Source organism: Acanthochromis polyacanthus, chromosome 18 (assembly GCF_021347895.1).
Source record: "Acanthochromis polyacanthus isolate Apoly-LR-REF ecotype Palm Island chromosome 18, KAUST_Apoly_ChrSc, whole genome shotgun sequence".
In the NCBI taxonomy this organism is placed as follows: domain Eukaryota; kingdom Metazoa; phylum Chordata; class Actinopteri; family Pomacentridae; genus Acanthochromis; species Acanthochromis polyacanthus.
Window position 1 is genome coordinate 16,055,969 of NC_067130.1, and position 27,428 is coordinate 16,083,396.

Here is a 27,428-nt window from a genome sequence, read left to right on the forward strand (position 1 = left end):
GTTGTGAGTGGATAATAATGAGAATATAATCTAACCGAGATAGAGTTTGATTCTTAAACTCAATACAGGCTAATTACTATGCATAGTAATAGAATCATGAATTATCCCGGAGTTCCCTAAAAAGTAGGATTAATAAAGCAAAATTTAATAAGCTAGAAAACAGACTGGGGACTACAGCTGCTGAGGAATGGTGTGGGTGTTGATATGCAGCACTCCGGTGAAATAATAAGGTCGGGCATATCGGGGATAGAAAGGGGACCCTGTTGATGTCAGGCATCTGCTCCTCTGCCGAAAACCGAGACGGCAACAAAGACGCAGGTGGAGCCCACAAAGTACATTACCGCTGTCAGAGAAAGCCTGGAAGCTCCTGTTAAGGTGGTTTTAATTTTAGCCTCTCCTTGACAGACACAGATTGATTGTTAGGAATATCTATACCTATAAAAGCCTTTGTATATTCAGAAATGTTCTCCAGAAATTGGTTGTTTGTGGCAGCGCAACACATTGCATTCATTCAACTCTGATGCGATTTTTATGACTGCAATTCGGGGGTTGCAGTCAGACAGGAAATCATTGACATTCATGCACCTGGTCTGCCACCTGTCACTGCTGGCAACCAAACGGGCAGCTCACTCTCACATCTGTTTACACTGTCGGAGGCGCTGCGTATTGTGACCAAAGACATAAAACTCAAGCGATATTTGTACCCAAGCTGAGCTTCGTGGTCATGTTTCTCCCGATTTTCTGTTCGACTGTATTAACCCTCTTCACAAAGTCCCATTTAAGCAGTGGGGGAAAGACAAAGCACGGCTCCAAGTTCATTAAAGGTAATTTTTATCAACACAGCCATGTCTGAATATATAATGCATGAGCTCACAACAAGAAAACACACCTGTTCGTGTGTACAGGTACACGTCTATGTACAATGCAACCCTTCACAAAGCACAGGAAAACATTAAATCTCTTTTGTAATAAATAAATAAAAGCAGAAACAAATTGTATATACACGGTACTAAAATCACATCAGAATACTGCCACTGCTTTGCTGACCTACTGGGAAATCACAGTAGCAATTAAACCAATTTATCTTGTATAGTGTTCAAAGAAACGAAACATCGGGAGACACCTAAAGCGTTGGCACAGGGATGTCTTTACAGAAAAATGCTCATGAGAGACAATATGTAGCTTAAATATGCTACATTAATATTCAAGTGTAATAGTTCAGCATGAAACACAACAGCATCAATAAGGCAACTTCAAATTGTTCTGGGCACTTCAAAACACTCAGAACATTTTCCACCCTGTAAAGCTTGATGGGATTTTTTTTTTATGAAGTAAAACAAAGGCAGATAAACATGAAAAACAACAATCTACACACCAGCAGCTCAGTGAGGCCGTATTTTAAGCGCCGCAGTGCTTTGAGTTAAATGCAAGTGTCAAGATGCTAATACGCTCAAATGATAGTGCTAAAATGTTAATGTTTATCAAGTACGACATTCACTGTGTTTGCTGTCTCTGCACTAAACACAAAGTGGAGGCAAAGCTGGTGGAAATTGAAATGCTTTTGCAGGTACTTGTTCATAAACCAAAGCACTTGACAATTTAAATGTTTGACCTGAACACGGCGCGAGATGAAAAGCTGAAGGATCGCCACACTTCTTACAATTCATCCTAATGTCCTGACAATCCATCCAATCATTGTCAAGACACTTCAGGCCAAGCCGCAAATGTCAAACAGGATTTATCCTCAGGGGACCATACATGTCTGTAAAATTTAACAGCAATCCATCCAACAGTTTTGAAGATATTTCAGTCAAAACTAAAGCAGTGGACTGACTGACCAGCTGACCGTCCTTAGAGCTGCACTAAAACATAACTCTAGGGCTCAAAATGATGTCAGCCAGCGTTTTTCTTAAACTCCTTCTCTTGCTCCACTATTTCATTTTACATTCTGCAGGGAAACATTCTTTCGCTCAAGCTTTACATTTCTCCTCCTCGATAAAACTGACGTATTAGCACAACTGCGACATCTCTCTTAAAACCATATCTGTGCTTGCTTCTTCTAGCAAGACAAACATGCTTCAGATAAAAAAGAAAGAACTTATGGCTACAGGCAGCGAGTCTGAAAAACATGGAACTGACGCTGTCGCTCCTCATCCTTCACTTCTAATGTTCTGTGCTCCACATTATGCTCGGCTTGTAAATAAACAGCACCTGTCTGATAAATTAAAGGGGGCAGTTTACTCCATGGCAAGACAATCACCCACAAGAGAGATGCAGCCTGATGCTTCACTGATATGCAGTATATGTTTTTTTTTTTCGCTCTCTCAGTGGCAAATTTAATAAATATAACGCTCGAGGGACGAGATATGTGGGACCCGAACAAAGGCAGTGAGGGAGAGACAGCAGGAAGCAGTGAGGGGAGGAAAACTGGAAAATTTGTGGCTGCAGGGGACTACACAGTCAATATATGACCGCACACACACACAAAAAGAAAACAGAAAAGGAGACATTGAACACCCAGTGGTGCCTCCAGCTAAGGTGCATGACATATGTGAGACAGAGTGTTTGTTTATCTCTGTCTCTCTCTTTCTGTGTTACTAGTAACTCTCTACTTTACAAAAAAAAAACAGACAAAAAAAAGTATGGTGAAAGAGAAATCTAAAAAGCAGAACTGCCTTCTGAAGCCGGCCCGGTCCGGCACCGGTGTTCCATAAATGTCTCGTCCTTCACCAGGTGCCGTGTTGGCTTTTGAGAGTCTGAAACTGATCAACATTCAGAGGTAAACAATGGTTTCCTCCCTGCCCTCCTCCCCGCCACTGTCAGTCTCCAAGGAAACCAGCTCACTGAGGTCCAGCTGAGGGTCACCGGGATGCGGGAGCGTCGGATGAGGGTCAGCTGCGCTCGCTGTTGACGACCAGCTCCCCCCGTTGTAGCTGTGATCTGTTTGGGCACAAAAAAAAAAAACACACACACACACACACAGAGCATTAGAGGTATTCCAGTCACTGACACTGATAATACATGCACCAAAGAGACTTCATCATTTAGTAACCACTGATAAATAATCACCAGGATGGGACATGTAGCCACATGTTTAATGAGCTCAGTCTAATTGTTTAGCCCACTTATCTAATCACTAACAGCGTATAGATCAACCCCAGCTGCCGCAGCTCAGCCGGCATCTCCCTCCTGCAATACAGCATGAGACTGGAAACAAAAACAAAAAGATCACCCAGCTACCCACCACTCCCCCTCTCTACTTACGGCTGTCGCTTTTATCATTATCTTTGTCAGCGTCATCAATTGTCAGGATTCAGTGACACCTGCCGCCTCGCACTTGACGAGAAGAGATGAGGAAAACGAGGGGCCAGAAATGAAAAAAGGCGAACAACCAAGATGTTAACAAGGATTCACACCCTTGAGTTTGCAAACATATGGCTCAGCTTGTGGCACGCTGTTCTCACAATAAGGGATGTCCCCTTCAAGGATCAATAGCGATATTATTCAATTAAATGCGATGTGAGGGAGACTGTGTTTTTGCGGGTGGGATCCGGCTGAGTGTCTGTGATGAGCTTGCATTCTTGCATTTGTGTGCGTGGTGGGTGCTGTCTAGCATTAGGGCAGGTGTGCTGTCATGGTAACAGATGGCATGAACTATAAATTGCCTCATTGTGTCCCTGTAGGAAAGTGTCTCTGTTTGATTAATTATATAAGAGTCTGTTAGAGTAGCTCTGTTAGCCACCATATAGGCCTGGCCTCTGATAGATGAGACATCAGCGCGCAGGCAGACGATAAAAACACTCCATCTCTGTCTTAGAGCTTTATCCACGAAGCAAGAAGATTTTAGCACTAATAATGTTACAACACAGACAGAAAATGCTTGCTATTTAAAGAAAGCAGAAATACTAACTATTTGTTTGGGCCGCAGAACATCCGAAGTGAAAAAACTCAAGGTTATTACAGGAGGTTATTATTTTCTGTCTATGCCAGTGAAATGCAACAATGGGACAGTATTGTTGTTGTTTTTTTAAATGCTGATGGTGAGATTTTAGTTGGATCGTTTTGCAAGTACTGTGATCCATGTTGGAAGAACTGTGTAAATCTGGCTCCATGCTGATCAATGCCAATAAAACAATTTTATGTGATTTTAAATCAGGCAGATACAGTCTATTGACATCTATTTCACTGTGTAATCAGCCTGGAGTTGCGAAAAGAGTACTTCATTGATGTAGCGCTGCACTTCTGTGACACTGATGGACAGTTTAGAACAGAACGGAAATGAAGGCAGCAGAGCTAGACATATCTCTTTTTTTTTAATTGCTTACATTTTTAACTTGCCAACTTGGCAGCTGAGAGTTCGAGCTGGGATTTGGAGTTGTTCTCGCGCACTTCTTTTAACTCTAGACTGTCAAAGGGCCTCTTTGGTTATTGATGCGACCCCTAAAAACGTCTTTCTGCGATTTAAAGTTCCATATTTAACAGTTTTGTAGCATGAACAAAAAATCCTTTATTCCTTAAAGTGACTGAGACGTAACTCAACACCACTGCTCCCTTTAGAATGTGCAGATCGATGAATTCCGCCTCTCTTTCCACTCACCCCTCCTCATTTGATGCAGCCCGAGCACACCAGCTCACCTGTGACTCTGCTTAGACACTGTAAAACTGCTGTATGTTGCACAATTGCAAGTTGGAATATTGGCATAATTCAGGTATACATGTTGGAACTGGAAAGTGATTTTGAAGAGGAGAAACAATATGGAAAGCTGCAGCCTGCTAGTAGACAGGATTGGTTCCTGAACTTTGCTACGTAGGAAATTTCAAAAGTATGAATCTGTGTTTCTCAGATGGTCATTGGTGCAATGCAGTTTCAAAGCGGAATCACTCAGTCATGATGTTGACTTCTTATTTCACTCATGATACGTCATGGCCCCTCCCTCTCCTGTGATCTGCCTCGGCTGACTACGAGCGGCTGTAAAGGAGCTCAGCTGCTCGTAATCATGAATCAGCAGCATATAAAGCCAGACTCTCTCCTCTGCTCTCTGCTGGGCCATTGCCTGCGGTTCTCTGCCAGAGTCACGTCCGTCCATCCAAGCTCCGTTTCCCCACCGGCCCTGGACTTCCTGGTCAGCCCTGTTTTCCCACCGGTCCTGGATCTCCTCGTCTGCCCATCTCCCCTCTTGTCTTGGACTCCCCTCGCCTGCTCTGGTTTCCCCACCGGCCCTGGACTTCCGCGTCTGCTTCATCTCCCCGCCCGCTCTGGACTCCTCCTGTCTGCTCTGGTTCTCCCTACACCACTGTCCCCGCCACAATCCCGCTACCAGTGCTCATCAGCTCCGTCCCTGCCTCATCTCCCGACCCCCCTGGACCACGTGAGTCACCTCTCCCCGTTCAGTTATTAACCCCCATCACGGCCACCTGGTCTGTCACCCTTCGTTTCGTTTAGTCCCCAGTTCTGTTCTTTTCCTTTGCCTCCCGTACGGAGAGCTTCCTGTTAATTTAATATATTAAAGTCCTTCGTTCAGTACCTGCCTGTCTGTAGTGCCTGCTTGTGGGTTCAAAACACCACCTAACCGTGACTTGATATGTCTTGGACACTCACAAGATAAAGAAAATAAAAACTTGATTGTCACAGCACACAGCACAGGGAGGCCTAAGAATTGTGACTTGAGTCAATGAATCACTTTGCCATAAATCATTTGAAGTATCTAGGAACATACATTGATGAAAAACTAAATTTGTTATCATATGTAAGAAAAACAGGAACATACTACTTCTTAGTTGAAAATGAATAACTATTTAGTAATATGTGTGTTGAATATATAAGTATGATATGTTAACCTGACTGTGATATACAAAAACACAAAAACTTGGGTTGATCGAATGAAGAGAGAAATGTTGGATTTCCAAAATTGTTTGATGTCCTGTCGTATACTAGTGCCTATAGAAACACTTTGTCTATAATTAATGCCACCGAGCATCACCTCCACTCTGAATTTGAGTCAAACTGTGATAAACAAGACCGCGGAACTTCAAACAAAATGAAAAATAAAGGATTCTTTGTTATGTCTCAATGAATATAATAAATACAGCAATAAAATGTCTCCATGCAGGGAGATTTCATTAGATTGTTTATCTATTGCACAGACACTACCGTTCAAAAGTGTGTGGGGTCATTTAGCGTGGGGTCTTTGTTTTTGAAAGAAACCCTTTTTTTTCAATGGAGATAGCATTAAATTAATCAGAAACACAGTCTAGACATTGTTAATGTGGTAAATGACTATTCCAGCTGGAAACGGCTGATTTTTAATGGAATATCTCCATAGGAGTACAGAGGAACATTTCCAGCAACCATCACTCCTGTGTTCTAATGCTACATTGTGTTAGCTAATGGTTTTGAACGGCTAATTGATGATTAGAAAACTCTTGTGCAGTTATGTTAACACATGAAAAAAATTGTGAGTTCTCATGGAAAACATGAAATTGTCTGGGTGACCCAAACTTTTGAACGGTAGTGTATATTCTCTTATTGTGAGTAAATAGTTTGATTGCTAATTAAAAGCTAGCTCACAAGACACAGACACATTTCCTGCAATGATGGTGGGACAAAAAACTAGATTTTTTTTCTCACAGTTGACACAAAATAATAATTAGTATGATTTAGTCATTACTGTGAAGCCTGATTCATTGCTACAATGTCACAGAGCAGGTTTTTATGTTACGCTGCATATTATACAAGGTCTAAATTCTCCTGGATACTGTAAAGTGCACATGTTTCATCTTTCCTTTCTTCCTCCACCTACTCACAATGCTCTCACCCTTTGTGTGAAAAGGTGAGCAGCAAAAACCCGATACGACTCACCAGATGAAATGTCATTTCAAAAAATTCCTTCCAACTGGTTCCTCAAGATTACATTGTGAAGGAGCAAATTATGGAAATCCACTGAATTAAAAAGGGTGTGTGTGCGACTGTGTACGTGCAAAGAAATCTTCACATGCTCAGGTGAGGATGAGAAATGAGATCATATTTTGATCCATGTGACTGACAGCACAATGGAGAATTCGCATTTGAAAGAGATGCCTTTCCTTCTTGCACAAAAAAAAGAGATACCAGGTTCAACCACATACCAGGCTGCATGTGATCCAGTATAAAGTTGCGCAGGAGCTCTTAAAAACTGAGATTGCACATAAAATAGGCAAATGACTCCTTGTAGAGGTTTAAATCGAGCAGGAAATGATGTGAAGATTGAGAATTTTATTCACTGTCAAAGATCATTTCGTCGCGGGCCCTTGTGGGACCCACTGAGGGATGCTTTGTGGTTAGATGTCAGCTGGAACGCACCCTGCGTTGTAGACCGCAGCCAAGAATCCACGCCAGGCTTGTTAACAAGTGACTCAGTTTTCACTGGGGCGTGTGTGTGCTCAATAATGAGAAAAGGTTAATAAGCTGATCAATGAGGAAGACATTGCGCTGCCTGCTGCTGCTGCTGGTAAACAATATCAGCAACTCTGCATCAGCCGCAGTTAACACCGACCCCATTTTAACAAGGGCTGAGGGACAAGTGGAACGCAAACTGTAATTTTCCCCGCCTGTAGTGAATACCAGAATGAGCAGGTGCATTAATTTATTACGAACGGGGACGGGCGAACGTGAGGAGGTGGCTGACACCTCCCGAGTGAAACACAGATTAATCCATGTCTGCGTCTCTCATTCCTCTGCACCCCCCACGCCCCCTTCTGCCTGATGCGATGACAAGTCATGCTCTAATGAGTTTTGTAAAGATTTTCTTAGATCGATGTCCCAATCAGTCAGCCATCGCCTGTGAACTGTGATTCACATGCTGTTGTCTGCCCTGCCAGTCGATAGATAGAGAAACCATTGATTTTCCTTTCCTTTGGCAGGCGAGGGGCCCTGGCTTGCTGCTGGTGCAGATGGGAGGTGGGGGGGAGGACGGGGGAGGCGGTGGTGGTCGAGTGGAAGGACAGACAAGGCCTCACCACTTATACAGCCTTGAGAGCGCAGCGTTTCTGTGTGTACAGTGTGCTCTCACATACATTGGTGAAACCAGTGCAAGCAGAGGGTTTGTTTACATTCTCACAGGTAGCAGATTTCTCATTTATGTTGGCAGCATGATAATACAACACACTACTGTACCACTAGCAGCAATATTTACAGGGTGTCCATAAAGTCTATTTACAATTTCAAGAATTTATTACAAAGGCAGTTGATAAGATTTCTCAACCAGATTTGTTTTATTGTAATGAGGGTTTATTAAAGTTTGCAATCATATTGAAATTGTGTGTTTCAGGTATCCTGTTGGTGAAAGAGGTACAGTTAAATGAAACCCTAAAAAATGGTTACTCTTCAGACCGGTCGATCGGAAGGGATGGGCCAATTCCTTGGCCACTACGTTTACCAGCTATCACTCCCTTGGACTTCTTTCTACAAGGTTATGTTAAAGATATCGTGAATCGAACAAAGACACAGGACATTACTGACTTGAAGCAAAAGATTTCTGATGCCATTGCCACCATTGATGAGGTTGTGCTACAACAAACATGGCAAGAAATCGAGTACCGCCTTGATGTGCTTCGTGCAACTCATGGTGCCCATATAGGGGTGTATTAAATGAGGTAGAAAAAACTTTGACAACCACTGATTATAATAAAACAAATCTGGTTAAGATACCTTATCAACTGCCTTTTCAATAAATTCTTTGAATTGTAAAGAGACTTTATGGTCTGTATATTCTCACATACTAAACATACCCACTCATGAAAATTAGTTGTATAACTGCTTAATGCATGTGACAAAGTACTTCAAAATCTAATCAGATTTTTGTTTATTTATATAAAGATAGTTGCATTTACCCATTTGCATCATGAAAATGTATTCAAATGAGATAACTTGAGAAATGTAGGTCAAAACACGCCACTGAGAGGCTTCAGACATCTGTGATACTGGGTCATACGTAGACACTGCCTCATTTTAACAGGTTCCTAATGAAATAATAAAATATACCACTCAAATGAGTTATGAGTTGCATTTGACACCAATATAAGGTGTTGTGTACATGTACTAGAACAGCAGGTGAGCGCAACAGTGAAAATATCAGTCTTCATGAACCCCTAGGTGCTGTTTTGCTTTAAACTTGTCCTCTGTTGCAGAAAATAAAATGTGATTAAGGTGATTCTTACCACTGGTGTGCTGCATGCCGAGCCTCCCTGCAGGGCTGTAGAGGTACCCTGTCCCCAGCACCCATCCCTGGGAGTCCGAGTGTTGGCTGTGGGGAGTCTTAGCTATAGGGGGCTGTCTGCTGTTGGATCTGGCCAGCAGCGAGTTGAGACAGTTGTGTGCGCTGGGGTCATTTCGTTTGTGGTGGATGTGCCGGTTGTTGATGCTGGAGCTGCCAAACGCAGCCTCGTTCACAAACACGGAGCCGTTACCGGCGTGGTCTCTGGACTGACTTGGTTGTGAATCCTGAGGGAGAGAGAGCAAATGTCAGAGTGACATTCAGAGCTGAAAAATGACAGTGAGGACAGAAATTCATCGGAAGCTCACATTTGTGCCCAGATGAGAGCTTTGGGGGGAAAGAAAATGGATGTTGATGGTTGGATGGTGTCCACACCTGTGCAGTCTTTCAACAATGCAGCTTTGAAATGCATCCATGCATTTGCATGAGGGATGAGGAAACACATTTAATAACATAACTGACAAAAGCTACACACGTGTCTTTTAAAAGATCAATGTGTCGATAAGAAATACAAAGAAAATTCACTCAAATATCTTTTTTCCCCATCTGTCTGTGGTAAAAATATTGGTAGTTTCGGCTTTATTTGTTCAGGTTTTAAGGCACCTGTCTCTGAGATTTCAGTCTCCACCCTTATATAATGAAAGTAAATTAAATATCATGTGTGATGTTAAAAAATGACTTATTTATAATATAAAATATTAGAAAAGAATATTATAGACCTTGCAGTGACAAGTGTTTTATGGAGACTATTTCTTTAATGGAAAGCTATGAAAACTGCTCACAGTGTGTTCCAGGAATTGTCCTGAGCAGTGGAGAGGCTGTTTCTAAGGAGACACTTTGCTGCAGAATTTCTCTAAATGTAATTTTTCAAAGCTTTGAGTGCCACAAATGAATCACTGTATTGCTGTAAAGCACAGACCGTATGAAAAATGGACATAACCTCCAGCAAAAAAAAAAAAATGAAGCCAATATAGAGGAGTTTTAATGCTGGGCCAACCTGATAGCCGCTAGGTTAAATTTCACACCAAATGCCTTCAAGCAGTTCCTCCTTCGATTCCTAACTGACCTGGACCTTTACTCCATGTGATTCCCCAGTCCCTCTCCACTGTAACTATCAAATAATAAATCTAACTTCTATGGTCAGGAGGGTCAACTCCAGTAGTTGTAAAAAGAAGTATAGACACTGATGTGACAATGGCCCCACTTCTCACTTGATTTGCTTCCTCAGTATCCATTTTCATCTTAAGTTTATGGTCTCGGTCGCCGGTTTTAAGTCTCTTTCAGTATAGTGTGATGTTCACGGTAAAAAATGATCGGTTCATTTTAAAAAAAATACACAACAATGCAGGGTATACTTTAGGGCATGGCAACTTGGCCAAGATCCCTAACACACCAATCTGTCAATCGGGACAAAGGTGAAACAATGCATAAGTATGGCACTGTGTCATTTAACTAGCCATGAATTCGTTTTGGGTGTAGTCCATGTTTCCCTTTCAGAGTGCTTTCAATTTTCTAAAACTTACTGAGCAGCTGTCGAAAATGGCTTCTGCTGCATCTGGATGTATTAAAACACACTGTAAGGAATTGACTGTTAATTAACTTAAGTTCTTTTTGGCTGGTAAAAAAAAGAAACTATTTTTTGCTAAAACTAGCATCTCAATTAACACCACAGTTAATATGAATAATGAAAGCACTTAATAAACCAAGTGAGCTAGCTCCTGCCAGCATTAGCTGACAACAGAAGTGTTTGCTTTGCTAATGATACCTGACCCTGGTGGGCTGGAACAAGTGCTATAGATGGACTACAGGGGTGCTAAGCTACATGGTAATGTTATGGCAGCTATTCTATCGAGGCCTGACGTAGGAAGCTGATTTGTTAGTGGCGGCTATGTACAGCAGAGTGTTTAATATAATGTCTCTAGGTTACCCCTAATCTCCACCCTGTCATCCAAATATTGTCACTTCTGGCTTAAAAATAAAAACCAGAAGTCAAGGGTCAAAATGTCAAATGCAAGGTTTTGAAATGACAGTCTATAAACCACTGGGTAACATCACTGTAGCTGTGGCCACTTCTTTTACGCAGGCTGTGGTGTAAACACATAGCCTGACCACACTTTGTTCATCAGCTATCAGTTTACATGTCCACAAATAGGAAAAATAAAAATAAAAAAAATTCAGAACAATCCAATCCTAAAGTTTATTCTGTGAGTCAAAAACACAACTTTATATGTCAAAAGTCAACATTTCAAATTTTGTCTATGTAAGTAAGCAAGTCAGTATTATTTTTTGGACATTTCAAATCCTAAATTGAATAATACTAAATAGCAAATAGGAAAAGCAAAGTGAGTAAGTGAGTTTAGAAAATGTTCAGAGTCATTTGGGTGAACTGACCGTTTAGTGTACGGTTAAATGTGTCACTGCAGGTTGCTTAGAGCTCCAGCCTCCTCCTCATGTTCTCTCCTTCCACCCCCTCTCTCATGTCCCATCTTCACATCAACCTGGCCTTTTTTCAGCTATATGGAGGTAGCGCAGCTAATTAGAAATGACCTGAGAGCCCGTGTGTGTGTGTGCGTCATTCGATCTGTCTCTGACCCTATGAACTGCTGCCTCTGGCTAAAACATTAGCAGGGGAACATTAGGACCTCCACTGCCTCCGCACGCTTTTGTCAAACCACTGCTATTAAGGCAGCCTCCACACTGACTAAAATAGATGAATGGAAATAAATAAGTCCTGAAAAACGCCAGGAGAGCTTCATCACGTCCGGCCTGCAAAAGCCTAAGGTGGTGTTTAAATTAATGAGGGAGAGAGGGAATATTGTAACCGGATTCTACTCATTTGTCTGTCCATTCTGGTGCCTTTTGAACAGTCACACCTGCTGAACTGAGCAGCACAAACCTGCAAACAAGCAGAGGCTCACATAGATGTATGCGCTGTATTAGTTTCACCACCGCTGCTGTCCCATGGGATTTACATTGGGACTTAAAGGGCACGGAGAACAGTGCACCCTTTATCCTCCCTGCCTTCCAGCTGTGGGGGACATTTCACTGTAGTGCTTTTCAAACAAAGTGTCAATAATTTAAGTCCTTTTGGACACGATTGATTGGTTCCTTGGGACGCGAGCCTCTGGTTTTAATTATTTTGTCGGAGCCTTTATTTGCAACGGTTTAATTATCATCAATCATTAAGATGTTTATTGGTGAGTAGAGCTGCTGGAGCACTAAGACAAATGATGCTGAAATTGCTCTCATTATCGCGGGTCGTACATCAAGAGGGGATTGAGCTGCTCTGTGTAAACGTGCGAACCAGCGTAAGTCAGGCTGATAGGTGTCTGAGAAAAGCTTCCCATTAATGATTTTGGCCAAGAAATACTCCATAAACACTGAATATCTACTGTACACTCCTGTCATGGTGAAGAGCTTTCGTGGGCCCTCGGTTATTGCCTCAGATTCAACACCAGAAGTTATTTTAGAATCCACTGGCAGATGAAACAGTCATCACTTGTGTTCCCACCCCCTGCCTACCTGCTGCTCATCTAGAGGGATGACCATGTGAGGGATCACAGCAGGCAGGCTGCTCTGCCGCCCATGTTTCCAGGTCTGGAGCAGCTTTTGCTGGTTTTCCAAACGCTCACGTTCCCTCTCCACGCTCCTCTGGCCTTCCCGGAGCCGCTCCAGGCTCAGCTGGTACTCCTCCAGCTGTTCATCCAGCTCTTCCCTCTCGCGCTTTAGCTTCTCTGCCGCCAACTGGCACTGCTTCTCCCTTTCCTCCAGCCTGATCTCCTGTTCCTCTTGCTGGCTCTCCCTGGCCTGGCACTCCCGCTCCCAGCGCTCCTTGTCTTGGCGCAGTCGGTCCTTGAGCCGCTGAGCCGCCGCCACCTCCTCCTTCCGCTTCTCCAGGTTCCGCTGCTTCTCCTGTTCCTGCAGGGTGTTCACCCGGAGGCTCGGGAGGTGCGGACGCTGGGCACGAGGCGAAGGGCGACCGCTCTCCTGGAGGAGAAGCTTCTGGACCTCATACCAGCTGTCCTGGATGGTCACCGCCGCCTGGCACAGGGGAAGGAAATGCAAAAGCTCAACCACCTTTCTCACCACAGGTGCATCCAATTTGAATGGCAAAACATGATGGACATTGTGGTCCGGCTCAACTGGTGGCCCCAGTTTTTTATGTGTTAAGACAACAACGTCTTCTTGCCTGAATAAAGGATCCCACTGCAGCTGGTGAAGCTGCGGTTTTCAGGTTCATGCACAACAAGGGATAGAATACTTTGAATATGAAAATCACACTGTGATCAAAACCTCAAATCTACACAGACAGGCAGGAGAGCACACACATGCTGTATGCAAATATGCATATGCTTTCTCTCTATACAAATTTACATTTCATACCAAAGAGCGAGTGTAGAGTGAAACTAAACACCCTCATATGTCTCTGAGCAGGAACAGATCAGTAGGATGAGCTCCTGTGGCTCACTACGTTTGGCTTCAAACAGTCGAGCAGTGTGTAGGTTCCCTGTTTTCAGATGTGCGCAGGCATCATAGAGTCTGCATTTTAAATGAGGATAGCATGTATCTGTTCATACTGGAAAACTGAAGAGGTTTGCTTGTTAGCTTAATATGAGAAAGGGATGAGAAACAGGTAGACAGTAGCTGGTTGAATGTCAAGTGAAGCTCTTACCTGCAGGCTGTACAGCAGCTGAGTCAGATTTTGGACACTTTGAGCAACCTGGGAATGGAGATAACACAAAAAACGAAGATCAGTGTAACTCCTGTGTTTTTCACGCATGGGTTCATGTAAATTACATAATTTTACTGCTAAAATATTACCTGCACAGGGGAACTTAATATGCATTTCTTACACTCACTCCCTCTCTCTAGGATGATGGAAAGTCCAACCTGCAGTTGCATTCATGCAGCATTTGCGCCCCCTTGAGGCTGCACGGTCCTCTACCACAGTGTTTAAATTATCACATGGAAGTTGAAAAGAAAATTATTCTCCCCTGTTGGAGTAATTTACCTCACAGGTCACGAAAAGCTGCAAACAGCAGCATGACTGTGGCACGGTAATTGGAATAAGTCTCTGTATCCATTTTTAATGCCGCAATACCTTTGGGATCTGAATGGACTTCCTTTATTATGAGCTTATCAATGATTCATTGCATTAGGACCAAAATGTAATTCTAATAGACTGTGCTGAATTATTAAAACAACTGTTGGCAATCTTGAGCCACACATCTGTAAAGACACAGGAAGAGGTGACGTTGAGACGCAGCCTGTAGGAGACTGTAATGACCTATAATACCTCAGCAGTACCACCATCACAGCTACAGTAATGGAGAAAGCATTATGCCATATAGCTGCATCAATATCTACCTCAAAAACCTGCTTAATTTACAATGTCCATTTATATCGTGAAATCATACAAGAATCGCTGTGGGCTAAATACATTCTAGACACCAGAATGTACCTTGAAGTCAACGCCATTCGCATCAGGTTTCGGTAAGTCAGCCGGCGTCTGCAGCACCATGGCCTCGGGCTCACTGCTCTCTGGGTTATCAGGCGAGGCCTCAGGAGATTCTGCAGTCGGCTCTACAAGCGTAGCAGGGCTCAGAGGAAACATGGAGTCTGTGTCGGAGTCCTGGGTGTCACTTGATGGAGAACAAGCCTTGGATGACAATGTGGCCTTCAGGTTCTCAGCTGCACAAGAAAAAGCACATTGATGAATCAAATAAAAGCAGCAAAAATTTGAGTGTCGTGAAGGTGACAACTAGAGCTGCAATGATCATGATAGGTGTCAAATTATAAATAAACTGATTTAGGTAACTTTTTAGGGAAATAAAAGTGTAAATTCTGTGTTTGCTGCTTCTAAAATGTGATTTGTTTCTGGTTTCTTTTCTCTAGGACATAAGCTGAAAATGTTTGGGTTGTGAACAAAAGAAGACATTTGAGGATGACATCTTGGACTTTTGGAAACGCAGATCAACTTTTTCTTTTAAACATTTTCTGAATTGAATAGAAATTGACTGATCAAGAAAATGATTGACGTATTAATTGCTGATGAAATAAGCCTAGTGATTACTTTCACATTTTGTGGGATTTTCCTTTAAGTGTTGGTCATATGGCTGAGGTTATAAAAGAAATACTATCATTCTGTTGGTTGAATATCTCTTAAGACATATTATAAACAACACATAAACACTGGACGAACAATTGATTATACAACTTCCCATACATTTACATATATACATACACACACACACACATTAAAACTATTCATATTGATGCTTTCATATAGCTTGAAAATTTTTACAAGAATAAAGCTGAAAAAACGAGACTGTAATTCTCAGTGTAGCTTCACGTTGCCTGTTAATGATTACAAAAACGCACTGCTTTTAAATGCCCAACTGAGGGTTCAAGTAAAGTGCTACCATTATTTATTCAGTTTTAAAGCAAAATCTTGCCAACTCAACTTTTTTGACATGTAATTTGTCAAAAAATACAAACGAAATGACACTGTAGCGCACATATATCTGTGTTTCCTGCCTGTAACATGTCTCACCCTCTTGCAGAGCTGCAGCCAGCAGCACAGCAGCCTGGGGCAGCTCCTCTGAGTGCGGCTGGACCAGTAGTCGCGGTTCAACTAGCGAAGCATCCGTCCTCCCATTCAGGGCAGAGAGTTCAGCATATATCTGCAGCTTCTCCTCCAGGTTAGAGCAGATCTGCTGGTCCTGGATGGTCAGACTCTCTGCAACACAAGTCCATGTGATGCAAGGATTGCAAAATGTAAACTCAGGGGTAAATTTATGATGCTATACCTAATGCCAGGCTTTCCAACTACCTTGTAACTTTAGGATCTTCTGGAAGCGAGCCTCTGCAGCTCGCTTCTCCTCTTCAGATTCACTTGTGTATTCCTCCTCTTCCTCCGGACAGCTAAGCAAACACAAATAAAGGTTGAACAAATGTTTGCACACCACAAAAATCTGAGACTGAGCTCTCAATACATAAAACACCGACATGAACACACCTTTCTACAGCCTCTCTGATGAGCCTCATCCAGGTGTTTCGCTCCTCTTTGGACGACGTGTGGACCTCGTACATTTCCGGACCGGCGGCCGAGGCGCTGATCAAAAACATCCCCCGTTCTTCATTCGCCACTTCCCGAACTATTAACTTCTGCAGGGCAATGACTGGAGGTTTCTGGTCCTGGGGCACATTAAAAGTGACGAAATATATTGTCTAACTTGACGGGATAATGGCCGAGAGGGTGTAACAGCCTGGCGTGAATTATAACAGACGCAGCTTAGCATTTGAATGATTCACTACTGTGTGCTTACCACAGTGGCAAATGTGTACTTCTGGTCTTTTTCTTGCAGGAAGATGAGTGTGTCTGTGAGGAGGAGGGCCAGGACATCTGTGAATGTCAGGGGAAACAGGGACACTATTAAACCGCCAGCATTATCATTTATTTGCTTTATGTAAAAAGATGCAAAATAGCACATAAACAGTATAACGACACACAGTTTGCAGTAAACCGAGGTCACCTTTAAGCCGACCAGTGGCAGTTTTCCACAGCAGAAGGCCCTGGTGTTTGAGCTCTTGTCCCGGCCTCATCATGTCTTGCTTGCGGAAGGTATGTCCGTTCTTCAGCTTGGCCGAGCTGCGATTCTCTATGCGGTGCCACACTTCTTTTAACCTCTGGTGCTGTTCGTATTTACTGACCCTCAAGTCAACAGCTGCTATCACCTCTCGAATCTGAGCTAGAGCTTTCGAAAGGTCTTTATGCTCCTCGGTTTCCTCTGAGGGATGAAGAGGGAAAAATTCAGGAAGGCTGATTGAGATGTTTTGTTTTAGCTGTGTATTTTCAAATCAATATTTTGCACTGCGGGGCTGCACAGTAGCTCGGTGGTAAGCGCTGTCGCCTCACAGCTAGAAGATCTGAAGTTCACGTCCAGGCCTGGGATCTTTCTGTGTGGAGTTTGCATGTTCTCCCCGTGCATGTGTGGGTTTTAACTGGGTACTCTGGCTTCCTCCCACAGCCCAAAAACATACCGAGTTTAATTGGTGACTCTAAATTGTTCATAGGTGTGATTGTGAGTGTGTTTCTTTGTCTCTAAATGTAGCCCTGTGGTGCATAGATAACCGTTTGTGCTGCTTATTGCAAACACTAGGGTTTAATGATGGTGCAGCCAGCAGAGGGCAGTAGATGACTGACCTTGCGTATGTTGTAGGATCCTCTCCAGCAGCACTGGGTACTTAGTGATCCTCTGGGTTACCAGCAAAATGCACGCTGGGATCTCCCTCCGTCTCACCAAGGAATTACTACCGAGTTGCTTTGAAAAGTAAGATCAAGAAACATGTCAGATCTTCTCAAGCTGAGCGGCAGCGGTGTGTCTATTGTAGGTTAAATACCTTAATGAAGCTCTGAAATCTCTTGTTATACTGCTGGAGCTCTTTGAAAAAGTTGACCGCTTCATTATGTCGACTGCAGAACTCTCCGTAGACCTGCTTCATTTTTTCCCCGTTCTCCTCGGAAAACTGCAGAAAACAAAATCAGTGGATGTCACATGTACAAGGATCCACTCACCCTCAACACCCCTAGAAATCTTTCTGTGGCCATTGTGCTACTCCTGTTACATTTTTAACTCACTGTGGGATCATTTTTCACTGCAATATTAAGTCCTGCTTCTCTATGGTAACCACACAACCATGACTAGAGGTAGAGAGAACTCAAAAATGTCTTCTGTGCATTGGGAAAAAGTCGTAATGCCAAAAAGAAATAAAGAAAACAGAAAGTTGGATTTCTATAATTGTGTAACTTACGAAAATTCCTGGAATTAATGTGTGCACTGATTTTCCACATGCAAAAAGGTGGAGCTAATGCTGGTTAAAAAAAAAATGGGTATCTTTGTTTACTACATATATTTTTAGTTTGTGCATTTTCTATTTGGTTTCAGTAATTGTCTCTACATATACACAACCTGCAGTTCAGTCGAATAGTCCCTGATATTTTGTCATGTAGTGACATGACAAAATGTTTCTTTTTTTTTGATTCTGTGCAAATAGTTCATTTTTGGAGACTTAATATATACAGGATGACCCTGAAGTCTGGACACATAGGAAATCTCAATAACTATATATTTTTTGTCTCCACTGTTTAAATATGGCTTTGTCGAAAGAAGAAAGAGTTGAAGTGGTACTTCTCAGTGGACGTGAAGGATGGACATATCGAGAGACAGCAGATGAATTTAATGCACGTCATCCAAGAAGGATTTCAATTGGCTTTTCCCCGGTGGCAAAGGTGGTTATATAGTTGAAAGACATGGGCAATGTCATGAACAAAATCCGTTTTGGATGAACAAATTTATCAGCTGAAATGAAAGAATTGGTCGTGGCTATAATTCATGCTAATCCCAAAAATTACTTCCATAACCCTAACTTTCAATGCTTCGTTCAAAAAAAGCCATATTTAATCTGTGTAGGCAAAAAATGTAGTTAATCAGATGTTAGGGACACCCTTTTTATGTGTAGACTGAAGTGACTTTGATGAAATATCAAGATTTTAAGCTTAGAATTAGTAAAGCATTTTGAAAGAAGAGCCATCTGTTCAAAGATCCTCAGAAGATTAAAAATAACATGTTTCTCTGTGATTTTACAGGTTCTGGCTCTGATTTATAGTGTAACTTCAGCAGTTTTTCAAAGATTACATGCCGTTTAAACCCACCAGCAGGTTTGGGGTTTAGGGGGTTGATCACACCTGAGACAAGGGGAGATGAGCAGCTAACCTGTTGGAGCAAGACGTCTCCTATTCGCTGGATGAGGTAGTTTCTATGTCCCAGGGGCTGCGCTGAGTTGTGCCGCCGTTCCTTCAAGGCGGCAAAGAAACCGTGGTGGAAGAGCAGCAGCTGGTCCAGGCGGGGGAAGACCCGCTCCACCGCCTCGGCGTCCAGCTGCACTTCTTCTTTCATACCTCGCCGAAAAACCTCGGCCATGATGTGTAGAGTCTGCAGGTGGTGGAGCTCAGTCTGCATCAGCTCTGCAGCACAGGTTCAACACGAAGACAATGAATGAGTGTGAGGATCATGAAAACACTACAGCCTGCCAACAGAGATCTTACTCAATAGTAGCAATTTGAAAAGAAATATCTGTGGTTACAGCAATTTTAAATATGAAATACTGCCAGCTGCAGAAAATGACACATTCCAGCGGTCTTCTTTCACAACAGCGACATCTGCTCACCGTAGATAACATCCTGCCTCTTGACAGCTCGTTTGTCCTGCTTCTTGCAGAACTTGTGCTCCACCGTCAAACTCCACGACTCAGCCTGGTAATCTACGGAATCAGCCGAGATGTCACTGTGGATATACGAGTCCACAGAGTCTACGGAGAGAAACATGTATGAAATTACATTTAATCAAAACTGTCACGATTCAGTTTCATTATTCAGTGTTCATAGCTTATTCTCTCTAAAGAGGCAGAGCTTTCTACTTTCACCTATTTAAACGTATTGCTTCTTTCTTGGGGCAAACTACGTGAGGAAACAATCTCAACATTAGTCACAAATGAAAACAAGCTTTACAAGAACATATATATAACATTTGGTGATTAATTTATGGTGTTCACAGGCATATTCATGCATATAAACATCTTAAAATATCTGCAAACTATTTATTTACAGATAGCTGAATGAGTCTTCATAAAACTCAGTGGATTGTGTGTTACATGTAAGACTCTTTCCTCAGTCTCTGATCTACAAATTGCATTCAAGTGCTGGTGGAAAACTCAGATTCCTGTTTTTTCCACCTCATGTCCGTGGAATGTCAGAGTAGGAAATGCGTCGTTTCCAAAGCTTTACACCAGGCCGTCACCCTTTGATCAGACCTTCGGCATTTTAACATTTAAGCACACATTTGAACATGGAACATTCCAGCGTCATTAACTTCTGCTCTTAACACCACACATTACTCACAAAATGTATTAGAGAACGCTGCTTTTATTTGTGGTTCATGAAACTCGCAATTGCGACAACTATTAAGTCCAATTACTCTCATTAAGATTGCTAATTTTTAGCAACTTTAGATTTATTTTACATTATAACGTGGACAAAATTGGGTAAAATATATATGTATATGTTTCAAAATCCGCTTCAATACAATCCTACAATCATATTTGTAATTTTACCTGCTGTTTCTTCTGTTTTTTCATATGCACCTACATGGTCTATGAATTAAAGTAAAATAAGAAGTTTTCTTTGTCTTAACTGTCCTAAAAATCTGCAAATTATAACCAATTTTTTTTTAAACTCCAGTATTGTAAACAAACACAATAAATAAGGTCTATAAACATGTATGATTATAAATGTGTTGAGAGATTCACATCATTTCATGTTGTAATACAGTTTCAGGACTTCACCTTTTAATAAATGAATCGCTGTGGAGCCTCAATGACAACGTTCTTTGTGTCATCTATGATATTTCCCATGGCTGCTCAGTCCACATATTGTATGGCATTTGATTGATGCTGTTATCAATATTTTTAGAAGTTCTTTTTTGTAGCTTAGAATAACATTCTCCAGAATTATTCCTAATAAGGCCACCTTTGGGTGATTTGTAAAATTTTGGGTGGAAGTGCCTCAACAACCTAGCCGAGCCAGCTAGACCCATGTTTCTGAAGGCACAAGGGTCTAGGCACGCTCGACAGGGAGGGAGGCGGGCTAAAAGGTTGTCTATCAAATCCCTCTGCAGCAATTGGGTAGGTATACAACCAATCAGCGCAACGAATAGGCTCCTAGAGCGACGGAAATCAGAGGATGTGGCAGTTCGGTGAAGCCTTATTTATACAGTCAATGGGTGAAGCTCAAGTATATTACAGACGTTAACAGAAAGATTATTCAGAGTCGGTGCTAATGGAGCTCAACGACTGTTGTCGTTTTTGTTGTCGACCCTGGCAGAGAATTAAATTCGTTGCCGTGTGTTGTCTAGCGCGGCTAGGCTAGTTGTTTCCGGTTGTTTCTGTCAGAATCGTCGCGCCTCTGTCGTCACTTAGTTACGCCCACCTTCTGACTCTACACTTCATGGTGATTCGTCCGGCCAGTTTTAGGAGAATCCAGCCTCGGGCCTTATGGAGGGTAACTAGACCCACCCTGGCAGAGAATTAAATTTGTTGCCGTGGGTTGTCTAGCGCGGCTAGGCTATCAACAACCTCCTCTTAGTATGCAGGCAATTCAACAAAATATGTGGGTATAGCTTGCAAACTACAATTTCTCCAATATTTATTTTGTTTTGTGTGGCCCATTTAATCCATTATTTCTGGTGCTAAAACCTCCTCCAACAATCACTTTCCATTTAAATTCCATTCATGTATTTGCATTGGTTACTAGATGTGCAACATTAGAAACATTAAAAAAAAAAAAACTTTTTAAATTTATCTGCTTCCCAACTCTGTCCTGCTTTGTAACCTGCAGCGCTTAGAGGAACTGTGATGCCTACTCAGCAGATTATTTGCATATTCTCTCCTTTTTGTTTTCTTTTCTTTCTTTGACTACACACATTTCCCCCTGGATGAACTTGGAAACTTCACTAATCAGCATTTTATCACTGCAGGAAACACGCCAAGGTTTGGGTGCATGAGAAAATAAAATCTATGTACAAATAAGAATTCAACCGGTTTCTTTTTGGGCATTTCAATCAACAGGTCGTGTCATACCCTCTCCGAAGGATGAGTCGGTGGAGGTGGAGGACACCGGCGTCGACAGGAGCTCCTCTGATTGGCTGGTCGGCTTCACGGCATCGGACTCTGTCTCTGAACTCTCACCGAGCCGACTGAGTCACAGAGAAGGAACAATCGTTATTACTCAATAAGTTTACTGGTATCATATCATGTAAGTGATAAAGTGTGGCAGCTTCGTAACCTGTCACTGTTGGGGAAACTTCCAGAGAGAGAACTTGGCTGGGTCACTGCATCCTTCCTCTCCTTCGGGGTCATGACAGGTAGAGAGGTAGAAACGGGGATGATGGACTGAGGAGAACTGTCTCTCACCGTGAAGTCTGAGGAGGAGGAAGAAAAGAGAATGAGCCTACGTGACAATAAGCATCCCCGGTGTAACCACAGCGAAGCGAAAACAGACAGGAAATCTCCACAACATGATTAAAATCATTCGGTGACCGTTGACCTGCGTCTTGTAAACTCACTTTGTGGGAGCGATGCTGTTCTGGTCTTCACCATGGTCACGGCATATTTATCCTGAAGTTTCTAAGTAATACAAATGAGAGTGTCTGCTTAGAGCACGTAAACAAGAGATACAGAAAAAGGAAGGCTTCAGTGGATAAGACTCACCTTCAAACACGGGGGCAGAGAGTCCTTACAGCCCTTATGAACAATGGCAGTGCAACCTGGGGAGGAAAGGAACATTTTAAAAGTTTTACTGCGAGAACTGTAAATGGAAGCTTCTTCAAATGAAACTTTTACTCACTGGAGCAATGCAGAAGGTCCTTTCCAGAGGCCGGCTTGTCACACACCACACACACTGTGGGGCCTAAACAGGAGCCTGTTGCAAACCGGTGTCCATTCAGCTGCCTGTCCTTCGCTTCTCTGTCCTTCCCTTTCCCCTTTGAAAACCATGCCAGAGACATAGGCGTTAACAAAAAGTCCACATACACTGGGACCAAATGCGACTGACAGCTACTCCTAGGGACTCAGGACTAAATCAAGTGTCTATAAGCCAGGATAGAGATCGTTGTAAAGCTTCTATTTGCCGAGTGAACGCTCGTGCACGTAGGTAGATACATGGAAGGAATCCCCGCCTTTTCCCAAACCGTAAGAAAGTCCACTGACACGGAAATGGAGTGAAGCGTAAACAACAGATGCAAGTCGGGGAGGGTTTCCAGTCTCTGTGCTGACTCAACAACAAGGGATTAATCATTAAAAGGAAAGAGGCCGGACACCATGTTTGGTCTGTCACTCCGACCTTGAGTTATTCCCAGAAACATTTCCTGGTTGTGTCTCTCAGAAGGCAGAAAGAGAGAGTCACGTACTTCATACCTGAGTCTAGACCTGGGAATCTCAACCTTGCAGAAATGTTTTAACATGCAATACCATAGATACTTCGGAAATAATAATAAGACCGTCCAGCAGTCTGCATGCACCACCACACCAGCAGCTAGAAAGCAAACACTTGTCCGTGCATTTTTTAGCTGGAAAGCTGGCTTTAGTTAGGTCAGCTATTTCTTACATTTAGGATTTAATTTTGCTTTTGATCAGTATAACAGAACTTGGTGCTTCGGGTTTACCTTGGTTTTGTTGCGTGTGCTGGACATCCTGCTCTTGAGAAAACTGAAGGTACGAATGACTTTGTACTTTTCCGACTCTGCCTTAGTTGGGATGCTGTATTTGTCCAACTCCTCCTCTTCAATCCTGCGGAGATTTTAAAGAGATCAGTGCAATTTGCTACCTTGGATTCACGTTCTGCTCATGAACTCAAGTCCTGGTTTCCAGACATGCATTAGTCACAGCATCTTAATTTCCTTCTTGCCGAGTGAACAGGACAACAAAAACAACAAACAGAACAAGCGTGTGAGTCCATGTGACATGTACAGCTGTAGACGCTTAGAATACACAAACATAAGCGAGTCATGACGTACATTGTGGTTAGTGCAAAATGCAACAGTTCATCCAAAATATGATTTAATCTAAAACTGAACAGCGTGTTGTCTCGGCTAAAATAAATGTTAGGGAAAGCTAGTAAATCTGGTCACAAACATCCTTTGTTAGTCACTAAAATGCAGCTGTGAAAGATGTATTCAAATCCTTTACTTGAGTAAAAATATTATATATAAATACAAGCAAAAATCAAAATTTGACTTGGGTATATATTATTAGCACATTTTATATCAGGCATTCAAAGTACTGCAGTAAAATGGTCATTGTTAGTGTTTTACTGTAATCTGTGGTGCTTTGAGGTTAACATCTTCGTTGCATTAATGTTTACGTTGCATTTTACTGTTGTAGATTGAGCTAATTTTCAGTACTTTATACACTAACGTGCAGTTTAATCTGTATATTCTGTAAAATCAGTATATGTTGCTAGTGTTACTGTCCTGTGAGCTTTTCATAAGCTCAAAACCAGCCCTGTTTTCAGTTCTGTGACAATGCATGTTACAAGTTTAGTTATCTTAAATGCTAGGAGAATTTCTTTAGCCTATACAAGAACACTTCATCCTTCAGCTTATCCCAGATATTCAAAATGATCACATCTGGTTTTCGGGGGTCAGGAAGTGTATGAAAAACTGTGATGTGAAACTGTAAGACAAAAGCAGTGGAGTAAATAGTACAATATGTCCCTATGAGATATAGTGCAGTTAAATGAAATGTAAATACTCAGGAGAAGTGCATCAGCTGTGTCCACCATTGCTAAAATGTAGCAAAAAAAATGTTACTTCATTGTCATCATGTGCTGTGAAAGCAAATTCAAATTAGTAGAACTATTAGAGGATTAAAAAAAAAATCATGCAAAATGACAAAGACAGACTTTTGGTGCACATTGGTAAAAGACAAGAACAACTTGGTTACTGCTCAGCTGTTAGAGCTAAGGTGGCTTGCTGTCAGGAGGTAAATGTGCTGTAAGTTTTGCTTCGGGTTAGTTTGTTTGTACTGCATGGAGGTCGGCCCCTCCCCGACATACTCTTTGAGAAACTCAGACAGGGTGAGATGTTGGAGGGACTCTGCCAGCTCCATGCTGCCCTCGTCATCAGCAGACTGGGCTCTCTGACGGAACTTAATCTCCCTGTAATGAACAGTTCACACACATGGACACACACACACACACACACTGATGTTTTACTGCTGATGAGAAGCCACAAAGGTCAAGGAGACGTGCTACAATTAAATGTAAAATTGCAATTCTGCTTGTTCACTTGACACACAACTAAACAAACACCAAGCACTCAGCTCAGTCAGTTGGATATAATAAGAAAAAATGCTTAGTGTTAGTCTTCTAGGCACAGAGTGTGTCGGGCATCTTCCACTAGAGGGAGCCACTGAAATATGACAGTTCAATTAGGGAAAGTAAAGATGAAACTGGGGCTGCACAGTGGCTCAGTGGTGGTTGCAGCTAGAAGATGCCCGGGATTTTTCTGCATGGAGTTTGCATGTTCTCCTTGTGCAGCATGAGTTTTCTCTGGGTTCTCTGGCTTCCTCCCACGGTCCAAAAAATATGCTGAAGTGAATTGGTAATTCTTAATTGTCCATAGGTGTGAATGTCAGTGTGATTGTTTGTCTCTATACGCAGTCCTGCGATAGACTGGTGGCCTGTCCAGGGTGTCACAATGTCTCCTGCCTTCACCCTAAATCAGCTGGGATAGACTCTAGCCCTTCGCAGTCCTAATGAGGATTAAGCAGTGTGTAGGTAATGAATGGATGAATGGAAGATGAACCTAGCAGAGGATATTATTTGGCTTCACTTCTCATGAAACAGGAGTGAAAAACGCTGAACGGAACAGAAAGTGAAAAAAAATATATAATGGCCACTTCTCTAAGAGCCAGACAGAACCTGTATGAAACTTCAACACCACCACTTTATAAAAAAAAAAAATCTAAAACATGCGCCATTTTCCAAGCTACACAGTGACAAAAATCACACAGTAGAACACAGATGAAAGACAGGCATAGGGCCCTGATCAATATCCGTGTCATACTGGTATCTTACATCACTAGCTCTGTAGTCTCCAGAAAAAACAGACAGGATCGAAGCACCGGTAACACTCACAAAACCAGCTCTGCATCACAAGGACTCATAAAAAACACGACAAACTTCACAGAGCGCCGCTGTCACCCAGCAACCTGATCGCCATGGTTACCCACATATGTTTCCTTCGGCACTGGCAATCACATATTCATCGAAACGTACTGCGATTATAATTAAGAGCAAAAGGCTGAATCATTGAGCAGGAGGAAATACCGGAATTCAAATGACATAAAAAGACATCTGGAATAAAATTTCATCGGAATGAGAGTCGAGTAAAGCAAACATAAAATGTAAATACCTTTTCTCATGAGGCTGATCTGATATACTGGAGGCTCTTTGCTCTGTGAACATTAAGGACAGAAAGAAGTAGATAAAGTAATGGTTCGAAAACAATGGTCAGAGCACATAAATATGCATAAACATCAAAGTATGGCCCCTTCTGAGATGAAGACAGGCAGCAGAAACAATGGCATTAGATGGGAACAGAATTAGCAGCTTCATTCTTAAATTAAGACAGTTTCAGAGTGAATATGGAAAAGGCCTGCCAGGTTTCATTTACATGCCAGAGGAGCTGTTTACTGTCTGAATACAACCACAATTGATATGCAAAGTGACACACATGATCCTCGGCTACTTCAAGACAACAGGACGATACACAGGAAGCACAGACGGACACAGAATGCTGACCCACCAGAGGCTCCTCACACGTCTCACCAGGCTGTAAAAGCAGTTATTTTTTGTCTCATCGCTGCAAATCTTAAATTTCTTGTGCTCCCACGGCCAGTCTGATTACAATAAACCTGTGTCATGATTGTGAAAGCCGCACACAAGGTTTGTCAAGGCTGTTACTGCTTTGCGATTCCCATTCAGTTCTCACTTCGAGAGTTTCAATTCTCCTTTAGAGTTCCCACTCATGTCTAGAATTAGCTTTCAGTGGTTTTTATATGCCATGACTTAATTCGATTTTCCCACATATAATTTAAGATCTTCAGTAAAGTTGACGAAACGCACACAAACCTGAAAAGAAACTGGCAGCATCGCCCTCTCAGTTGAGGATCTAGTTTCTGTTTTAGTAGCTCAGTTGAATTCACATAAGGTGAGAGGTCTAGGTACTATAGTGTAACAAAAGCTAACAAATGGAGGTCACAGTAAGGGAAAAGACAAGCCATTTTCCCTCTATCCTCCACTGGTTTTTAATGCTAATACATGGTGGGGGGGTGGGGGGGGGGTCAAAGACAGCATTGTATTTAGTTAAAAATGGGGGGAAAAAATGTGATTATACCAACCCAAAAACAAGCTCCATTTTTATTTGGGGTATTAAAGTAGAATCTATTTTCCAGTCAAATACAAAAATGAAGAAAACGGGAAAACAAGCCCATTTTTTGAGAGAAAATGTGCCCATTTTACCCATCTTTCCAGAGTTCAATAACAATAACAAAAACTAT

At 42.2% G+C, this 27,428-nt stretch overlaps 1 protein-coding gene across 4 annotated transcripts in view; it reads right to left on the bottom strand.

Moving 5' to 3' along the window:
- Positions 1–814: 814 nt before the first annotated feature.
- arhgef28a (Rho guanine nucleotide exchange factor (GEF) 28a) overlaps positions 815–27,428 on the bottom strand; it is a 59,221-nt gene continuing 32,607 nt past the window's right edge. For 2 of the 4 annotated variants that reach the window (XM_051938669.1, XM_051938670.1), the window contains 22 exons: positions 26,282–26,324; positions 24,922–25,023; positions 23,531–23,654; positions 22,714–22,849; positions 22,578–22,633; positions 22,433–22,493; positions 22,153–22,288; positions 21,948–22,063; positions 19,482–19,622; positions 19,028–19,278; positions 17,655–17,780; positions 17,458–17,575; positions 16,787–17,041; positions 16,580–16,656; positions 16,270–16,448; positions 16,084–16,175; positions 15,805–15,990; positions 14,713–14,942; positions 13,924–13,971; positions 12,774–13,292; positions 9,196–9,478; positions 815–2,940 (listed from right to left, as the gene is read on the bottom strand). In XM_051938669.1, coding sequence (XP_051794629.1) covers positions 2,774–2,940; positions 9,196–9,478; positions 12,774–13,292; positions 13,924–13,971; positions 14,713–14,942; positions 15,805–15,990; positions 16,084–16,175; positions 16,270–16,448; positions 16,580–16,656; positions 16,787–17,041; positions 17,458–17,575; positions 17,655–17,780; positions 19,028–19,278; positions 19,482–19,622; positions 21,948–22,063; positions 22,153–22,288; positions 22,433–22,493; positions 22,578–22,633; positions 22,714–22,849; positions 23,531–23,654; positions 24,922–25,023; positions 26,282–26,324 — 3,446 coding nt within the window. In that variant the 3' untranslated portion in view covers positions 815–2,773. The remainder of the gene's footprint in view (positions 2,941–9,195; positions 9,479–12,773; positions 13,293–13,923; positions 13,972–14,712; positions 14,943–15,804; positions 15,991–16,083; positions 16,176–16,269; positions 16,449–16,579; positions 16,657–16,786; positions 17,042–17,457; positions 17,576–17,654; positions 17,781–19,027; positions 19,279–19,481; positions 19,623–21,947; positions 22,064–22,152; positions 22,289–22,432; positions 22,494–22,577; positions 22,634–22,713; positions 22,850–23,530; positions 23,655–24,921; positions 25,024–26,281; positions 26,325–27,428) is intronic. The other 2 variants (XM_051938672.1, XM_051938671.1) reach the window with 1 other exon arrangement.